The sequence below is a fragment of the Ochotona princeps genome, chromosome 15 (genome assembly GCF_030435755.1).
Source record: "Ochotona princeps isolate mOchPri1 chromosome 15, mOchPri1.hap1, whole genome shotgun sequence".
NCBI lineage: Eukaryota > Metazoa > Chordata > Mammalia > Lagomorpha > Ochotonidae > Ochotona > Ochotona princeps.
In genome coordinates, this window is record NC_080846.1 from 5,729,425 (window position 1) to 5,748,408 (window position 18,984).

At 59.2% G+C, this 18,984-nt stretch overlaps 1 protein-coding gene across 4 annotated transcripts in view; it reads right to left on the minus strand.

Annotated features, from left to right (window-relative positions):
* Positions 1-4,018: 4,018 nt before the first annotated feature.
* The window catches only part of MGAT3 (beta-1,4-mannosyl-glycoprotein 4-beta-N-acetylglucosaminyltransferase), a 34,471-nt gene continuing 19,505 nt past the window's right edge, over positions 4,019-18,984 (minus strand). For 2 of the 4 annotated variants that reach the window (XM_058673593.1, XM_058673594.1), the window contains exon 2: positions 4,019-5,769. In XM_058673593.1, the coding sequence (XP_058529576.1) occupies positions 4,068-5,769 (1,702 nt within the window). In that variant the 3' untranslated portion in view covers positions 4,019-4,067. Of the gene's footprint in view, positions 5,770-12,349; positions 12,619-18,490; positions 18,589-18,984 lie in introns of those variants that run through there. The other 2 variants (XM_058673596.1, XM_058673595.1) reach the window with 2 other exon arrangements.

Sequence of the window (18,984 nt, forward strand, 5' to 3'; positions counted from 1 at the left end):
GGCACCGATGATCAGGGAAGAAGCTTCTGGAAGGGAAGTGTGCAAGGGCCCTGTGCCGCTCGCACCACGCTGAACAAGGTCCAGGGGCTGGTCACTCCCACTTGGAGCGCTTACCTGCTGCCCTGGGCTCTGGGCCAAACTGTGAGCATCGTCATGCTCACCCCTGCAGGTGCGTCCTCTGGGACCGCCCCCATCCCAGGGTGATGACCCAGGAGAGACCCAGGTGAGACCTGTGCCCTATTTTTTTGGGGGGGGAGAAGGACCTACCTCTTCTCAGCCAGTAGAGACTGAGTTCTGCCGTCTTTAGGCTGATTTGAGTCTCCTCCAACCAGGCCATTCAAGGATGTTCTTGTGAACAAGCTCACGGCAGTGGGGCTCAGACCCCCGACTTTGAAACAGACGAGCTTTCCATTTATTCCATGCTAAGAATGAAGGTAAGAGAGTGTGAGTTCTGGAGCCCCTGCAGCCGTCCTGCAGGCATGAGACATCAACCTGTCTCAGAACAGAAACCACACAGGTTGGGAAGTGTCAGAGAGACAGCTGGGTGACAACGTACTAGTCACGACCCTGACCTCTCCAGCGACTCCGTAATCCCTTCTGCACCTCACTGCTTTGGGCTGGTTCTTCTATAACTAAGGGCAGATGGTGCCTGGTATCCATGCCCATAAGAACACACATATTGGTAACATATCCAAGACACTGTGGCCAAGCCTCACGTGGCTGCTCAGGTCCTGTCCCCAGAAGCTGTGAGCATCCCAGATGTTGAAGGTGTGGTGACCATAGATACAAATGCTGCGGGAGGCCAGTTCCTTCACTGCGGGAGAGGTAGGGTCCAGACAAGACGAGCCATCTTGTATGTGCAGGTTCCTCCAACACGGGTCTGTGCGAGGAGGATTTCCTGGGGTATGCAGGAGCCCTTACAGGGCAGGTGGGGACCTCCCTGCCTCCTTGTTGTGGTCCTGTGAGGTTGGGCGGATTCTGGGCTGAGGTCCCTCCCCTGACCAGAGGCCATCGCTGACCGGCGGATGGGTATTTTCCATGGTGTAGGCATCCCTTCTGGGGTCACCTACCTGGCAATCCTTGTGCAGGCCATGCAGACATGTGTTCCTTCCCAGCTGTCCGCCTGCTCCTGGGCAGAGCAATGGGTTAACTTTCAGAACATTTTGTAGCAAGCAGGACAATTCAGTTAACATAAAGGAATCGGTTTCCTGCTATAATAGTCTCTAGGAATTCACTAGAACAGCATGTGTGGGGCCAAGGAGGTTGGCTGGCCCTGGGTGGGTCCTCTTCTTCCATTGGGCTATGCCCAAAAATTCCTGGGTGCTCCAAGACTTAGGGAAGTGGTTTCTGATCAATTCCAGAAATGCTGGGCCTTCAAGGTCAGAACACCAGCGCCCTCGTGTGGCCAGGAGGGGTGTCTGCACCTCCTTCGCTCCCCAGCCCCAGCACTGGCAGCTGGAGCCTCACTGGGTGTTGAGGCGGGCAGTGCTTGGCATCTGCTCCTGTCCCGGAGTCTCAGGCTCCTGCGTAACATGACGTGGCACAACCACCTGACAGGGCGTGTAGCAGGGGTCAGGGTGTCTGTTTCCACCTTGAGACTCCCCCAGGACACAGCCAGGGAACCTCACACCAGGATGGTATCTGTCCACCCAGCCCCGGGTGCGCCCTGAGCCACGGCTCCCGCCCCTTCCTGCCTCAGGGTGTGTGTGGGGGGACCCACAAACCAGACACGCATGAGCACACCCCATAGACTTTGTAGCTGCTTTTATTATTAATGTTATCTTCTCCTTTAAGCATCCCTTTAAGGGTGAAATGAAATCCAACCATTTAGAGAGAAAATGATTTCAGAATGTACATATCGATTTTTTTCCTTACAAAAAAAATAATACTCTTATGATTACTGATGTTCTTAAATTACACGCGTCCCGGGGCCACACCTCCTTCTCGGGCAACTCCCCACCCCCACCCCAGCTCTCACCTCGTCCCCTCCGGAGCTCTCCCCAACCCGCGCCTGGGGGAAAAAGTGAATAGGGTCATGGTCCTGGCGCCAGTGGCTCTTGTGGAAAGAACCCTGCCGGTGGCACGTGTGTTGGCGCTCACATTCCACAGGCTTCCCCTTCATGGTGGGGGGGCAGCCCTAGGGCACACTGACCCCCAAGTGGGTGCCCTGATTACATTGAAACATGGCCCCCAATTGGCTGCTGCTGTCTTCCTCTCCTTTGGGGTCACTGGCTCTGCAGATCTCTTACAGCAGCCAGACTGGGGTTCTAGGAACCCTGCTGGTCCTAGGGCGGAGGACCTGCCATGCCCACTGGGGCCGAGGGTGCTACGGCACAGTGGGCAAGCTGCTGCACCCACTGACCCATGAGGACAGCCCCACTTCCAGGGTCATCTGAGACCCAAGAGGACCCAGAGAGGTGGGCTGCCACGACTTAAAGAAGGGACCCCCCCCCCAGGGTGTGATGGAAGGATACTGTGGACCCTGCCACCCTCCCCGCCAGCAAGCTCTGGGCCATCAGGGAATACCCCTAAAATACCCAGGAAGGGCTGCCCCTCCACCTGGGGGGGTGGTGAAGGGTGTGGCTGGGGAGCTGCGGGCATTGGGTGTGCAGCCTGCTGAGGGCCAGGGCCTCTCACACCCTAGACTCTGGGACAGACAGATGGCTAGACGGACCCTGCACCCCTGACTCAGGTCCTGCAGCACCTCCCTTCCACCACGGAATTCCCGTCCCAGCCACTTTCCGGGGTTGGGATGGGGGAGGGCCGGCTGGGCTCCAACATCCACACACAAGCATCTATTTACAGAGACACCTGAATGAAGACAGGTACAAAGACACACCCAGCATGCACCCATGCCCGTCCGCAGACACGCACACGCATAGACACGGACACCCCTGACACAAGCAGACGCCGGGAGAGGGCCACTCCTCATCACACCCGCTATGGGCTCACCCCCACTGAGCTTCAGGGAGCAGGAGCAGCTGGTTCCACAGGCTCTGACCCATGCCGGCAGCTCCATGACATCCCATGATGTCACCTGCCCCCCATCCCCCTAGGCATCCTCTTCTCCCTGCTGAGCACTCCGCAGCCCAGCTAGAGCTGCCAAGGCTCCTGGTGGCTCTGTAACCCCGCCCTGGCCCAGAGAGACCATCTGGGCTCACACCTTTACTTCCCTTGCTTTTCCCTGCTACCCCCAGGCACCTGACGGTGGGAGCAGGCGCAGCCACTCTGCAGGCACAAAGAAAAGCGGAGTTGGGCTGGTGGCTGGATCCGCCTCCCCGGCCCAGAGGCCACCACCATCTTGTAGCTCAGGGACCCAACGACATTAGAACCAGCCCCGCCTCCACACAGTGAGCAAAGAGGAATGAGGTGATCTAAACTGGCGTCAGCAACTTTCTTCAGCCCAGGACAACCTCCTGTCCCTTCCTGAGCCAGGCCCCCTCCCAACACACACACACGGAGGGGCAGGGCAAGGGGCAGGGACTGAACACGAAACATCCAGGGAAAAGTTACGGGGAGGAAGCGCCCCCTCCCCCAAGGGCTCCCCGGACTGGGTGGGGGCTCCACAGAGCAGGGTGGGGGCCCAGCACAGGCCAGCGCCTCTTCCAGCTGCAGCCCGCCCCTCCCTCAGCCCCTGCCCCCCAGGGAGGGCAGCTATGTAGACACACACCTCTCAGGGCTGCCCCACGGGGGGCCAGTGCCCGGCAGGTGGCTGCCCACCTGTGCCACCTGGCCGCCTCTGCGCTTCCAAGGGACCAGCAGGCACTCTTCGTGAGGGTGAGGGGGTGGGAAAGGGCTGCATAGACGGCCTGCTACCTCTCCTTCAGGAGGGATTAGTGGTTTTTTTGTTTGTTTTCTTTGTCAAGCAAAAGGCCTGACTCCTGATTGAAAAGGGACTGAGGACGGCAGGGCCGTGTTCCCCTCCCTTCCCTTCCCCTCCCCTTCCTTCCGGACCTCTCTAGGGTCCCCAGGGGTGGGGCGGGCAGGGAAAAGGGCAGGCCCCGCCTGCCACGGGCACGTGGAGGAGGGCAGGATGACCGAGGACGCAGAGAGCTCGTGGAGCCGCCTTAGCCTCCCGTTGCGTCCAACCTGCCGCGGGGTGGCGGCGCGGGCAGCCGGGCCTCGGGCGCTGCAGCACCCCGCCGAGCACCCCCGGCTCCGGCCCCTGACGCCCCCGCCACCGTGCCACGGGGCTCCGTGTAGGGGTTGTCCAGCAAGTATCGGAACTGGTCGTAGTTCTTGAGCAAGTACTTGGGTGCGTACATGTGCTCGCTGGGGTCGGCGGGCGGGTACTCCTGGCGCGTGCCGTCGAACCAGCCGCCCGTGCGGATGAGGCTGCGGATGTAGTTGAGGTCGCGCTTGTCCTCGTAGTCGCCCCAGCGCGGGAAGTCGCCGTTCTGGGCCGACACGAGCTTGAAGTAGATGCCCTCGGGCGTGAAGCACCAGGAGCAATGCCAGCCGGCGAAGTGCAGCGGGCTGCCCAGCGACCACTGCACCAAGATGTGGCCCGTGCGGTTCTCGTACTGTCGGAAGTTGGGCATGGTGTAGTACTGGCGCCGCCGCAGGCGGATGCCGTCCAGGCCGTAGACGGCGCGCAGCATGTCCACCGTGCAGCCCGACACCACCTCCAAGGTGCCTGGCTGCTTCCAGAAGAAGCCATAGAGCGACTTGCGCATGTGGAAGGCGAAGGGCTCAGTCCAGCCGTCGTAGAGCTTGAGGAAGAGGACCCCGTCGCGCGCAGGGATCTCATCTGCGTCGTCGATGATGAAGACGTCGTCGGGGCGCAGGTTGCGCAGGCGAGACACGCCGTCCTGCGTGAGGAAGGTGCGCAGGTAGTCGTCCGCGATCCAGCCGTCCTGGCGGCCGCCCGGCGGGAAGTGGTCCAGGAAGACGTAGAGCACCTTGTGGCGGATATACTCGAAGGTGCCGTTGGTCAGCATTTCACGGAACTTGAGCGGCCGCGGCTCGCCATAGGCCGTGAAGTTGGACTCGCACACCACGAAGGCGTCCACCACGTCGCCCAGCTCGTGGAAGCGCACGTCCAGCAGGTCAAACTCGTGATTGACGTTGATGGCGTTGATGACGCGCCGCGGCACCTCGCGAGGCACCAGGCGCTCCTTGGTGGGCAGGTTCGAGTACTGCACCACGGTGGGCACGCCGCAGCTGGGCCCGTGCCAGCCCGGCAGGCACACGCACTCCACCCACTTGCGCCGTGGCGCACGCTCCCGTGCGCTCAGGCTGTGTCGTGGCGAGCGCCGCGCCCCTGTCCCTGCCGCTGCACCTGCTGCTGCTGCTGCCCCGGCCCCCTCGGCCCCCTCGGGCTTCTCCTCTGGCCGCCCTGCTGCCGCTGCCCCAGCTGCCCCGGCTGCTACCGCCGCCACCGATGGCTTCTCCAGCATCTTGGTGCCCGGCTTGAAGCAGACGCCACCGGCTTTGGTGCGCACGAAGTACTCGGTGGTGTCCTCGGGCAGCACGAAGTCCACGCGGTGCAGCTCCTCTGCAGCCTTGCTGGGCGGCAGCGGCTGCAGCAGGGGCGAGTGCGAGTAGAGCGGGGTACGCAGCAGGTCGGGGCCGGCCGGCTCGGCGCTGGCCTGCGGCGTGACGGGGGCACTGTTCCAGAAGAAGCAGGACACCAGGTTGGGGCTGAGGGAAGCCAGTTCCCGGGGGAAGGTGACATAGCTCAGGGTCTTAAAGAAGTGCAGGAAGGAGATGAGGCACAGGCCGGCCATACAGAAGACGAGAAAGAGCTTGTAGCGCCTCATCTTCATCCTGCAAAGACGGGGAGGGAGAGAGTGAGACAGTGAGGGATCGCCCGGCTCCTGTCCTGCGAGGGAGACCTGAAGACTACTCCCCAACCCTAGCGACTGCCTCTGTCCCCTGGACACCCCCTCCGCTCCTACAGCCCTCCTCCTGGGGAGCACACATAGACCCAGCACCAGCCCTTCCACCTGCCACCCAACTTGGACCCAGCAGCTTGCACCATCTGCTTTGGCTCCAAGAGTAAAATGTATCCTGAGAAAAACTCAAACCACAGTGGAGCTCACAGACCAGGGAGCACCTCCATCTGCACTGTCCCCCTCCCCCGCGGGGGGGCGCTGTGTTTCTGTATAACTTCTCTGTCTTCTTTCTCATGGACACACTGACACACCTTTCAGGGTGTATATTTAAGGAAGAGAACAGTAAAATCCTCCCCTCAACCCCCTGAGGTGCCTTAGGCTGATTCCAGATGTAAGCAAATGGATGTGAAGGGCTTTCTCTGCCACTATTCTGCTCTTGGTTAACTTTTTTAAAATTTGCTTTTAAAGATTTATTTATTGTTATTGGAAAGGCAGATTTACAGAGAGAAAGAGAGACAAAGATCTTCGATCTGCTGGTTCACTCCCCAAATGGCTGCAAACGGCCAAAGCTGAGCCGATCCGAAGCCAGGAACTTCCTCCAGATCTCCCACACAGGTGCAGGGTCCCCAGGCTTTGGGCCGTTCTCGACTGCTTTCCCAGGCCATAAGCAGGGAGCTGGATGGGAAGTGGAGCAGCCAGGACATGAACCGGTACCCATATGGGATGCTGGCGCTTGGAGATGAAGGATTAACCAGTTGGGTCATCGCACCAGCCCCAGTTGAACGTTTTTCACCAAGTTTATCACCTTGAGCTGTCTCCTTCCATCCCTGAGGGAATGAAAAGCTTTCTGTATCCATGGAAATAAGAGCTGCTGTTTGCTCAGACATGCTCTGTCGCACTCCACGGCTATTTATGAATGAGTCCCTCCATGTATGGGCAGGCTGACACCATTTATTTCTGTTACACTGTATTCGTCCATGGCTGTGAGGACTCTTATATGTATATATTTTTCCTAGTTTAGATAAACCTCTAGAGTATTTGTAGTTGATTAGAAATGTTGCAAAAAAATCACTTCTCGGCCTTTCGGCTAAAGTGAGGATCTTCTTATCTCTCCTCTCTGAGTATCTTGACTTTTCAGTTAAAAAAATAAAAAATATTTTTTATAAAAAGAAACATTGCAAAAACAGGACACGGGGTCCTGACATGCCTCGCCCAGCCTCTCCTGCTGCTAACATTTTCAGCTCCATGGCACCTGTGTCACACCAGGAAACTGACCAGACACGCCACCAGCCACCTCCATACGAGCTCAGGCGGGTACACAGGTGTGCTGGGTTACAGCCATCTGGCCAGTGGGCGCAGTGGGCACCCAACGAGTCACAGAAGCCCAGCCCTTGTCACTCTCCTTCCTTCCTCCAGCTCTTTCTGAGTTCTCTGGTCCTTCCTCAGGATTACAAGGGTGCCCTTCCTACCAGTGGGGTGTCCTCCTCTGAGCAGGGGAATGTCGAGAGAAATACACACTGGATTTGAAGCAACTAGGACCTCACCAGTTCCCTCGCCATTCTGAACCAGACTTTACCTGTGTGCCATCATGAGTAAACTTCCTGGCGTGTGATAGCCTTCTGTTCCTTGCAACGAGCAAGCCACAATGAACAGGGAAGACACTCCCCTGAGTGTCCAGGTGGTTCTGGTGCCATGACACCTGCAGCTGCCCATGGGCAGGGAGGACAGGACCGGGGCTGCCCCCTGCACCACCTTGATGTCTGGTGTCTCCTCTCTCCATGTTGCATTAAGTATGGCAGTTAGGGTTAGCACGCAAGAACAAGGGCATGTCCTGCCTTCTCTGTGTCACCTCTGTGCCTCCCCCCCACAACCCCTCATGCCAAGCCTGAGGGACTAAGCTGCCCCTGAAGTGGAACGGGCATGTCCTGGGGTTGCCACCACCAGGTGACAGCAGCCCAGAGTCAGGGTGGCCCTGCCCAGGTCAGCGTGACCCAGCTGCCTCCGCCCCGACCAGGCTGGCCTCCAAGATCTGGTAACCTCGGCCGGCTGCGGGGCCCGTCTGAAGACACACTTACAGGTGCCCCTCTTGGATCCAGAAAGCTTTCAGGAAAAGGCCTGGGGTGGGTGGGACCAAGCATGTCTCCCAACAATCACCTGGGGGCTCTGAGGCACGGAGGTGAGGCCCACTTTCCCTGGGACCCAGCTTCCTCCTCTTCATCTCTTCCTGGTCTGTGGGCCGTGGCTGGGGCCGTGAACACTAAGGAGCCAATGGGTAAAGTGGAATAAACAAATGGGCTGGGATATTCAGGGTTTCATGTGACCAAGCCACCCTAGGAGGTCCCTGTAACTTCCTATTACCACAGACGGGGAAACTGAGGTTCAGGGACACCAATGAGATCTGAAGGACATTAAGATGGCCAGGGACTAGTGTTGTGGCATAGTGGGTAAGACCACTGCCTGCCACGCCCACTTCTATGGGTGCCAGTTAGTGTCCCGGCTCCCTGTGGCTCATGTGCTCAGGCCCCTGCACCCACGTTGGGAGACCAGGATGAAGCTCCTGGCTTGGGCTGGCTCAGCCCTAGCTGCTGTGTCCATCTGGGAGTGAACCAGCACATAGAAGATCCCTAGGTATCTTTCTTTTCAATAAAAAAAATCTTAGGAAACGGCTGCCCAGCCAGAACTCAGCCCCTGTCTTCTTCATGGAGGCTGACAGCAGTGTATGGCACGTGGGGGTCCCAGATGTGAGCTGATGCTGTAGGACTCAGCCGAGCCCCAGCAGGTGGCACTTTTGCCTGCCTTACAAGGTGTCGCACAGCGGGTGATGCTGCAGTCTGACGTGATGGCTCCATGTCTAAAGCCTCATCCTAGAAGTGCTAGGATCCCATAAGGGCAGCAATTCACGTCCCAGCGGCCCCACTCCCCATCCAGCTCCCTGCTTGTGGACTGGGAAAGCAGTCGAGGGCGGCCCAAAGCCTGGGGACCTGGAACCTGCGTGGGAGACCCAGAAGAGGCTCTGGGCTTCAGATTAGTTCAGCTCTGGCTGTTGTAGCCACTTGGGGAGTGAACTAGCAGATGGAAGATCTTTCCATCTCTCCACAAGTCTGATCTACCTTTCCAATAAAAACAAATCTGTAAAAAAAAAAAATGTCACAGAGCAACAGTCAGGTGCAACAGTGAGACCAACCCCCACTGAGGTCAAGTGCCAGGCTGTGTCCTGAGTGTGTCGCACGCCTCACCTCCCGGACTCCCCCACCACACATCATCTCCACGGCACAGGTAGGGACGCCAAGGCCAGGGAGATGACATAACTTTCACAGCGCCACACAATCAGTGTCACATAGTTCACAAGTTCTGTAGGGCCACCTGATGGTGGAACTGTCCTACAGCCTTGCCATCTGCCAAGTCCAAGGCAAGGAGGGGGATGGGACCCCCACAAAGAGACCCTTGTGGACAGTGAAGAGAGCCTGGGAGGTGACACGGTCTCCAGCACATGGGACGCACACAGCAGCGGGGGACGGGTGTTCACCTAACTTGTGCTGCTCGTTTGCTCAACAACCACTGTGGGAAGGCATGGTGACTGTGCCACACGGATGGACCCAGCCCCACGCACCTGCAGCCGGCACAGCGCGGGCAAGGCAACCTAGAAGCTCACATACACCTGGGCAGATTGCACTTGAGACAGTCACGCCCAGGAGAAGGACAAAGCAAAGGGGCGTGAGTGCCGTGATGAAACAAGCTGGTGGGGGCAGGTGCCTGGAGACCCCCGACAGGTGACAGCTGGACTGCACTCAGGTGCACCTCAGGAACTGAGAACCCACTGCTGCCGGGAGTCTGGGGGGAGCTGGCTGGCAAGGGGGTCGGTGCTCGGGGACTAGAGCCAGAGGTCCGCCTTCCCCGTGGGGAGCAGGGAAAGGCAACTTCCTGTCCGTTCCTCCATCCTGGAGCTGCCACCCTCGGACACCAGGGTGCCAGGACTCCCACAGCTGGCTGCTCTGGAGCTGTTCCTTTTGGGATCTGGCCTGAGCCATACCACAGGCGTCCAGGTGTAGATCGGCGTGGCCCAAGCCAACGCCCCTGACCAGCAGTAAGTCACGGTCTTTGGATGCAGCCAGTTCCATTTCTCTGGAAAACCCCAACTCCCGCAGTGGTATCTCAGCCCGGGTCACGAGGGAAGAATGTTCCAGACAAGAGGGCAGCTTACATGGGAGTGCCCCAGAGGGCAGACTCAGATCCCACAGGGCTGTGGCCATGGTTGGAAACATGGCCATCACTGCCCAGCTCTAGGGGTGGGGTGGGGACTGACTTCAGCTGGAACAACTTGGGCCACTGCTAGTCTCAAGGGCAGAGCAGGGGCAGCCGTAAGGAGGCTGCTGCGCCATCCAGCGGCGAGACAAGGTGGCTTGGGCCAGAGGTGCATAGTGCAGGGTGCAATGGGTCCACCAGAGAGGTGTGCAGTCCGTAGCGAGGGGGGATCTACCGTGTCTGGGATGGAGAAGGCCCCCTCCATGCACCCCTCAAGTGGAGGGCACCCCACAGGGGCCCTGCATTGGCCACTGCTGTGCTCCCCCGAGGCAGAAAGTCAAGGACACAGCCAGAGTCCCACACCAGCTGGCCCCAGCACTGGAACCTAAACGTTGGTCTCGTCTGAACCGAAATCTCGGCTGCTCTTCCTGCAGCGTGATCTGTCCAGTCCACAGGACAACCGCGTGCAGGGCACCCTGTTTGGGGCCTGTGAGCCCCACGTGCAGGCTGGGAGCAGGAGGGAGGTGGGGATCACTGTTTAGACTGCTGAGACACATTCCCACCCTGCTTCCCACGATGTACTGGGCTTGACTACCTGCCAAACTCAAGGCCCGGTGAGCGCCTAGATGCCAGAACCTGCCCGGAGATACAAGCTTCACTGCGGACAAAGTGGGCGCCTCCCACGGGCTGGGCTGATCCCAGCTGTCCAGCGACCATGCGCGGGCCCTTCCTCAGGGCGCCACACTGCCCAGGGATGTCCTACCACCTGCTCTGCAGTACAGCCGGACCCCCTGGCACCCGAGCACCCCTGCCCCAGGCCAGACCTCCCACCTGCTCCCTGTCTCCTTGCAGAAAGCACGGACTCGCCCTCTTCTGGGCTTCGTGGGCCCCTGTGAACAACAGCGGATCACCTGACCTCTTGGAACCTTAACTCCTCCATCCAGAAAATGGGCAGAATCACCCTGGCCCTGCCCACTTCATCAAAGCCCTGGCTCCTGTGTATCTCTCAGCACTTGCTGCTAGGCTAACTGCTCCTTGGTGTCTGCCTGGCAGAGCCTACGGAAACGCACTTGGCAGAGGCCCAGCCAGTCCTGCCTATGTCATGGCGTGCCACCTCTGTGAGCTCAGCAGACCTGCGCACGCACAGCCTGCCCAGTCCAGACTCTGGCTCTGCCACATCCTGTCTGCATGGCAACGCGGGTGAATTACTCCTCCTCACCCACCAGGCAGGCTCTGCAGCATAGCACGGTAAGCCGCTGCTTGGGATATACTCATCCTGTACTGGAGTGTCCCAGCTTCTCCACATTTCCAATCCAGCTCCCTGCTAACGCACTTGGGAGGCAATGGAAGATGGCCCCAGCACTTGGGCCCTGGCACCCCCATGGGAGACCCAGTCCTGGCTTTGGTTTGGCTGGCCCAGCTCCAACTGTTGTGGGCACCTGGAGAGTGAACCAGCAGATTAAACGTCTTTCTCTGTGTGTGTGTCTCTCTCTGTAACTCTGCCTTTAACATAAAGATTTATTTGTAAAAATATAAATTCATTTGTAAATGAAGATTTTTCTTATTTTCTTGAAAGGCAGAGTTAGAGGGGGAGACGCACAGGGATCCATCCCCTGGTTCACTCCCCAACTGGCCCTAAACGGCCAGAGGTGGGCTGGTCCAAAAACAGGCGCTTCATTTGGGTCTTCCATGTAGGTGCAGGGTCCTAAGCACTTGGGCCACCTTCTGCTGCTTTCCCAGGCACATGGACAGGAAACAGGGTTAGAAGTGGAGCAGCCAGGTCTGGAACAGGTGCCCATACGGGTTGCTGGCACTAGAGGTGGTAGCTTTACCTTGCTATGCCACAACTCCCACCTGTAAACACATTTTTTTAATATTCATGTCAAAAGCCTCGCACAGAGTGTGAGCTCCGTAAACGCTTGCCCTTGTTCCTACTGTCACACTCCAGCCTGGTGGAGAAGAGAAAGAGGCTTGTGGATGAGTGTCCACCCATGGCCGCAGGCAGAGGCTGAGAGGGGAGCCCCTGGCAGACCCCACCCCCAGCAGGTGCCTCCCTGTCTCAGAGCAGAGTCGGGGACCCCTGGGGCCAGTGCCCATGGCCTAGAGGCTGGAGCGGGGAGCCTCCACTCCTTCCTACTTTCTTCCCACTTGGGCTAGTGGCTCAGCGGGTGAGACTGCAAAGCCCAAGTCTGCATTAGGGTCCTGCCGAGGGACAGAACCAACAGAGATGACAGATGGACAGGTGAGAGGGGTTGATAGAACTGGCTCACGTGATCACAGAGGTTGGCAAGTCCTGATCCAGGGACAGAGCGGAGTCCCCGGGATGCAGGGAGTGTGGCTCAGTCCAAGACCCAAAGGCTCCGAGAAGCAGAGAGAAGAAACCTCCATTTCAGGCTCAGGGTGAGACAGCCCCGGGGCTGCTGGTGCGAGGCCTGGATCCCTGACATCCAAACCAAGAGCATCCCCGCTGCAGGGGATGCACACAAAACCTCCTCTCCTGTGTCTGCCCTCGGATGTGCCACCCGCGTGGAGGGTGGACCACCCTCTCCACAGCCCCAGCACTCTGCTGCCTCCCAGGGATGCCTAAAAGCAACGCTTGCCCACTTCCCCAAGGCTGACACCCAAAACCAGCCATCACAATGACCCAGCCGTGACCTCAGAGCCAGGGCCCAGTCTGGACCCAGCCAGCTCCTCTCCCCGGAAGCCACAGTGTGGGGCTGGCAGAGCGGGCTGGGTCAGACACACACTGACAGCTGTCACGGGGGTGACAACTGGGCTCGTGGGGAGCTCTCCATGGTCCTGAGCTTGGCTTCGCTGACCAGGGTCCTAACGCACCAGAGGAGGGTGCCCTGAGTTGGCCCCACCTAAATCTGTGGTTTACAGGACTTGGGTCGTGATGGCCACTTCCCCTCTGGCCCCCTTCCCTGCCTGGCTCCCAACCCCAATCTCTGAGGCCGCCAGCTCGGGGGGCTCAATTGCTCCAGCTGTGAGAAGAGGACAGAAAACACCTGCATCCAGCAAGGAGCAGCCAAGCCCAACACCTGGAAAATGCTCAGAACACTCCTGGAAAAGTGCAGGATTGTGGAGGTGGCTCGTGTCACCCTCAGAGTCTGCCGTGAGACAGGAAGTGGCCCAGGGGAGCACCCTCATCACCTCTCTCAGGTCACTTGCTGCAAAGGACATCTTGACTTGGAGTTGAGGTCCATCTCCCTGGACCACCCAAGGCTACTGCCCATCTCGGAAGAGAAGGCAGGAGGCGTCCCCCACCTCAGCAAGCCCTGTGCAGTCCAGCAGCCTCTGAGGCCTGGGGATGGGTCAGTAACTCCAGGGCTACAGTGAATGCTGCCTGCCACCCTGGCCAGGGACTGACTGCATCCTGGCATGTTGGTTTCCCCATCCTGTAGGGCTGCTGTGAGGCCAAACATGTTGTGGCACATGGTCAATGCAAGCCTGCAGGACTTGGTTGAATCCCAGCGCTGCAACCTGTTAAGTATGCACCCTTAGATACGTCACTTGGCCTCTCTGAGCGTCCGTCTTCGCAGTGTGGAAGTAAGATGGCATTCCCCCCCCACAGTAGGATGTGGGAGATCTGGACAGGTGTGAAGCCACAGCCTTGCTGCTCCGCTCTGCACATGCCTGCTCCGCTCCCTTCTGTCTGGCTTCCTGCCAGGTGACCCATGCAGCTGGCCCCTCCCAGATGCCTTTGCTCCTGGGCAGGCGCTGGGGGGAGGAGAGGGTGGAACTGTTTGCCACCATCTGGTACCACCCCTCTCAGGGCATTTATCAAGGTCTCACCAGGCTTTAAGGATCCAACACCAGGACACCAGGGACCCCAAAGCCCCACCCCCACGAGGGCCCAGACTTATGTGCTGGGCCTGAAAGGAGCACCACTTGTCCAGTTCTTGGTGCACCCACTGAACTCCTGTATCCAGCCTTTCGGACTCTGGGGAATTTTCCCTGCAGCTACTCTTCCCCGGCTGGTTCTGGAGCACCACCACCTCCCCTGGCCTCCAGGACTACATTAGGAATTCTTCCTCCTGAGGTGTCACAAGCCAGAGGGCAGGTGTCAGGAACCGCTTGGTTGGTGCCACACATGTCCGAGGTGCCCGGGGCTGTGAATTCATCCCCAAGTCCACCAGGAGCAGCCCAATGGCCAGGAAAGACCCAGGGAAAGGCCCAACTTCTGGAGGCTCAGTGGGGAGGCTCTCCAGCCCCCCACTTCTGCTGATAGCCCCCCTATCCCATCACCTGTGCCTGAAGTCCAGCGGGCGGGTTCTGCACTCATGGCACTCTGACCTACACAGGCTGCCATCCGCCAGGTTCCAGCCCACAGTTTCAGTATCCCAAAACTCCAGTCATAACCAAAGTGGGAACACTCCCAAGCTACCCCTTCCCCAGGGCTTCCCTGACAGGGCTGGATTCAATGTTTCAGCTCTGTATCCCTACATTGGCACCCCACTGCCATTTCCCAGATGAGAAAATTGAGGCTCACCAAGGTCGAATCACAAGCCTAGGTCTTCCCTTAAGTGGTGAAGTGTCCAATGTTACCCTGCAGTCCATGGTTCCCATCCAGCACTCCACCTGTCCCACCCAAGGCCATCCCTGCACACTGTCCCCTCCACTGGCCCACCTCACCACGACTCCCCAGGTGAAGCAGTGTCAGGTCGTGGCTGCTGCAGCAGGCATCGGCCTCTGCCTGCTCCCCAGGCACATGGACACCCAGGCACTGGCCTCTGCCTGCCCCACAGGCACATGGATACCCAGGCACCCCCCAGGCACATGTTTACCCAGGCACCGGCCTCTGCCTGCCCCCAGGCACATGGATACCCATAGGCACTCCTGCAGGTGTCAGCTGGTATCTGCATGGGGAGCCAACCTTAACCTAGCCTGGCACTTGCGGGTCAGGAGCAGTCAAGGCTAGAAGTCAGGAAACTGCATGCCTACCTTCTCGCCCCTCCCTGGGCTGGACACTGCTCCCTGTCTGGCAGAGGGTTGCTAGACCTGAGCCAGAGCTCTCAGCAGGGTTTCCAGGTGTTCTGGGGACGGAGCACAGAAGGGTTACACACAGGATAGCTTGCAGACAGCCCCCTGTGCTTGGGACCAAGCAGGGTGGGGCAGGCAGGAGACAGGGCAGGACCAAAAAACTGAACCCCTGCAAGTGGTCCAGTGCTCACCAGACTGCTGAGGGAGTGGTGGGAGTCAGGGGGTTAGGGGTTCTTACTGAGTGGGAGCAGAGGCTTCAGTGGCTGGTTGGTGACACATGAGAACCTGGGGGAGAGGCAAACGTGCCCGAGCAGGTGAGGCCAGTGCTTGGGTCCCAGCTGCTCTACTTCTGATCCAGCTGCCTGCTAATGCATCCTAGGAGACACTGGACAAGGCTCAAGTACTTGGGTTCCTGCCATCCTTGTGAGAGACCAGGTAGAGTTTCTAGCTTCTGGCCTCAGCCTGGCCCAGGCCTGGCTATTACAGGCACTTGTCTCCCCCTATGTCACTTGGCCCTTGGAATAACAAATATTATCTTTAAGACATTGGGGGTCCTGGGCCTGGTGTGGTAGCCTAGTGGCTAAAGTCCTCACCTGGCACGTGCCAGGATCCCATATGGGCTCTGGTTCTAATCCCGGCGGCCCCACTTCCCATCCAGCTTCCTGCTTGTGGCCTGGGAAAGCAGTCAAGGACAACCCAAAGGCTTGGGACCCTGTACCCGTGTGGGAGACCTGGAAGAGGCTCCAGGCTCCAGGTTCCTGGCTGTGGTTCGGCACAGCTCCAGCTGTTGTGGCCACCTGGGGAGTGAATCATCAGAGGGAAGATCTTCCTCTCTGTCTCTCTTCCTTTCTGTATATCTGACTTTCCAATAAAAATAAACTGAGGAAGGAAGGAAAGAAGGAAGGCAGGCAGGCAGGCATAAATTGGGGGTCCCAGGGCACAGCCCCGATCTCTACCACCCTGCTCGGCTCTGAGCCTAACAGAACATCCTGAACAAAGTATCTGTCCCTTGCCACTGGGCATTGCTCCTTCTGGCCCCTGCAGAGAGAACAGAGATAGAACTGAGAGCACACGAGCCAATGCTGTGCCTTGAAGGCTGGCAGGGGCTCAGTGCCAAGGGCTGGGCACTCCCGCTGGTGCCCAGGACAAGACAGTGCCACGTGCGGGGTCTCTGCCGCCATGCCCCATGACAGTGCTGTCCTCTTCCTCCCTCACACCTCTGCTCAGCCCTTGCTTCCCGAGGGGCAGGGCTGCGTGGGCATCTGCGTCTCAGCCTGGCCAGTACTGGTCCCTGCATTTGGTGCCTGACACCTGCTCCTATGGCACAGAAATTTCCAGATTGCTGGTCCATCTGTACCCCTCTCACCTCCCCACAGACTGTGACTTTTGCTCCCAACAGCATCCAGGGTATGATAAGCAAGTGAACAGTGATGTGTTACGGGCAAAGTCCCCTGGTCATCAGATGGAGTCTGCGCCTACAGGACGGACAGGGTGACTGAGAGGTCCCTAGGCAGGGGGAGCCTGGGACGGGGTGTATGGTGTGGCTTACAGGGCTGGGGCATGTCCCAGGCCTATCATCTCTGCAGGAATGGAGGGAAGAGGCAGGGGTTGAGTGAGGACAGCGAGGGACGAGGGGAGGTCTGGGAGGGTAGATGGGCTGCATTCATTCTTAGGGATGAGGATTAATTATTAACCCAGGCGGAGCCACACCTGACTTGGGTGCAGCCTCAGTCCCCAGAGACCAAAGGGGCCCTGGACTTACAGCTCCCTTCCCCACCCCCAGGCCTCATTAGCTGCCCTGCCCTGAAGAGCAGAGGATGCTGGGAGGGCTGAGCATGGTTCCACATGAATGGGTGAACCAGGCAGAGAGCAGCTGGCCCCATGGGACCTGCTGTGGGATGGGAGCCTGCGAGTAAGCCCAGCAGGGGCTGGGGCCAAGGTCCCTCAGACTTGGGTGCTTCTGGGCCCAGGGCTGTAGGGTTACCTGGCAGCCCAATGTTGCAAGGCCGGCATGGAGAGAGAGGCTGGGGCTTATACTGAAAGGGATGCAAATCCTGTCCCTGCCTGTTCCTGGGCAGGCCACTGACCAGCCCCAGCTTCAGCAGGGTGGGGCCATCCCATCACCTTGCCTGGAAGGAATAAAGGGGCTGACACTCAGGGGCTCAATGCGAACCACTCCTCCAGCTCCCTGGTGGGCTCAAACCTCCTACCCCACCTTGCCGCGCTGCTGGATACCTGTGGCCAGCCACTAGGCACCAGGTGGCACCTCGCCACCTTCCAGGCACTCTGTGGCCCCGAGCCCTCCCTTCTACCACCCACCCTACGATCCTCCTCCTCAGGGGCTCCCTCCTGCCTCCACAACTTCCCAATCCCTCAAAGTCCCCATCCGGCCACCTCCTACTGCACATGCCATGGCTGAATCTCAGAGGGCAACTTACACCCCAACCCTGCTGACCCACCCCCCATTTTCCAGCCCCTCACACCTGCCAAACTCTGCCCCCGCTGGCTGGTCCTTCTGCCCCTCCAGACATTACCACCTGCCCACTGCCTCCCATGCTCCTGGTGGCAGGGATCAGAGTGGCCTTCCCAACCCCACTGCTGTCAACCAACGCCCTCTCCCCACCCCACCCTGCATGCTCAAGGGGGCAGGGTCACCGTGACCTCCTCTGTCATCCACAAACAGCTGATAGGGACGGCTTGAGAAGTGACAAGTGACAAGAACTGACCGGGCTGAGCATTTCCCACCTCCATCCCCAGGCCCCCATCCCCCATCCTGCCCTGCTGACACCCCCCCCCACAGCCCCAGCATGACCAGCCCCTCCTGCCAGGCCCCCATCCCCCAGGGACAATGTACAAAGGGTCACTTCAGTGGGAGCCTGTGCTGGGGGAAGGGAGGGGCAGCCACAGGCAGCCATAGAGGCTTTGTCCCTGGTGTCATGGGGGAGGGGTGAGGAAGGGGGGTGTGAAAGGAACAGGTTCTAGGGCCTCTAGCAGGCAGAAGCAGGTGGCACCATTACTGCGGGCGTCTGTCCACATGTGCAGGGTGGCAGGTAGGCACCTGGTATGCTGGAGAAGCGGGAGGGGGACAACCGAGGAGAGACGCAGAGCAGGTGGGAGTGATCCCAGTTGGGGCAGCAAGGGGGCCGTGGGTGTGGCCCACAGGATGCCTGGCACCAGACCTGTCCCAGCATGGGCTCAGCCAACCTCACACCTCTGTGACCAGCAGCCCTGGCAGACAGCTGTTCCAGCAGCCGGTGACCCAGACCTGGCCCCAAGGGACACTTGGACAACTCGGGCGTTGCTCAGGTTCCTCCTTTGGGGGCCCCCTCCGGGATGCAGCGCCTGTGTCCTCCCCCTTGATGGCTCCCCAGCCACCAAAGCCGCCCTCCTCCCAGAGCCCACTCCCTCACCAGCACACCGGAGCTCACCTGCAGCAGTAACAGTGGACAGCAGCACAAGTAACATCTCACACTGCCTCTCCCTGCCTGGAATCGCTGCCCTCGGGATAAATTCCAACCTCCCTAAGTTCCAAGGTCACTAGACCCTCCAGGCCCATCCCCCAAGACTGTTCCAACCCCACCAGCACACCCGAGCTGTCCTGCCCAGGACTGCTCCCTAAGGCTCTTCATCCCTATGTCCCCAGCATTGACCTTGAAAGCGAGGAAGTGCTCCAAGGAAACCCCCACCCTGGCCCTGCTCCTGTCCGTCACCGCTGCCAAGCTCCAGCCTAGGGCTTGGCAAAGTACTGGGAGTCCCAGGCCTGACTGCCATGCCACTCTCGGCATGTCACACCTCAAGCAAGTGGGTCCTTTCCATGTTATATTAAGTGTCCTTTCCAGTGGCGGAATGACCAGGGCACACAGGAGGCCCTACAGGAGATGCCTCTGGTCCTTGGGGTGCTCAGTGAGCCCCAAAGTCCCAG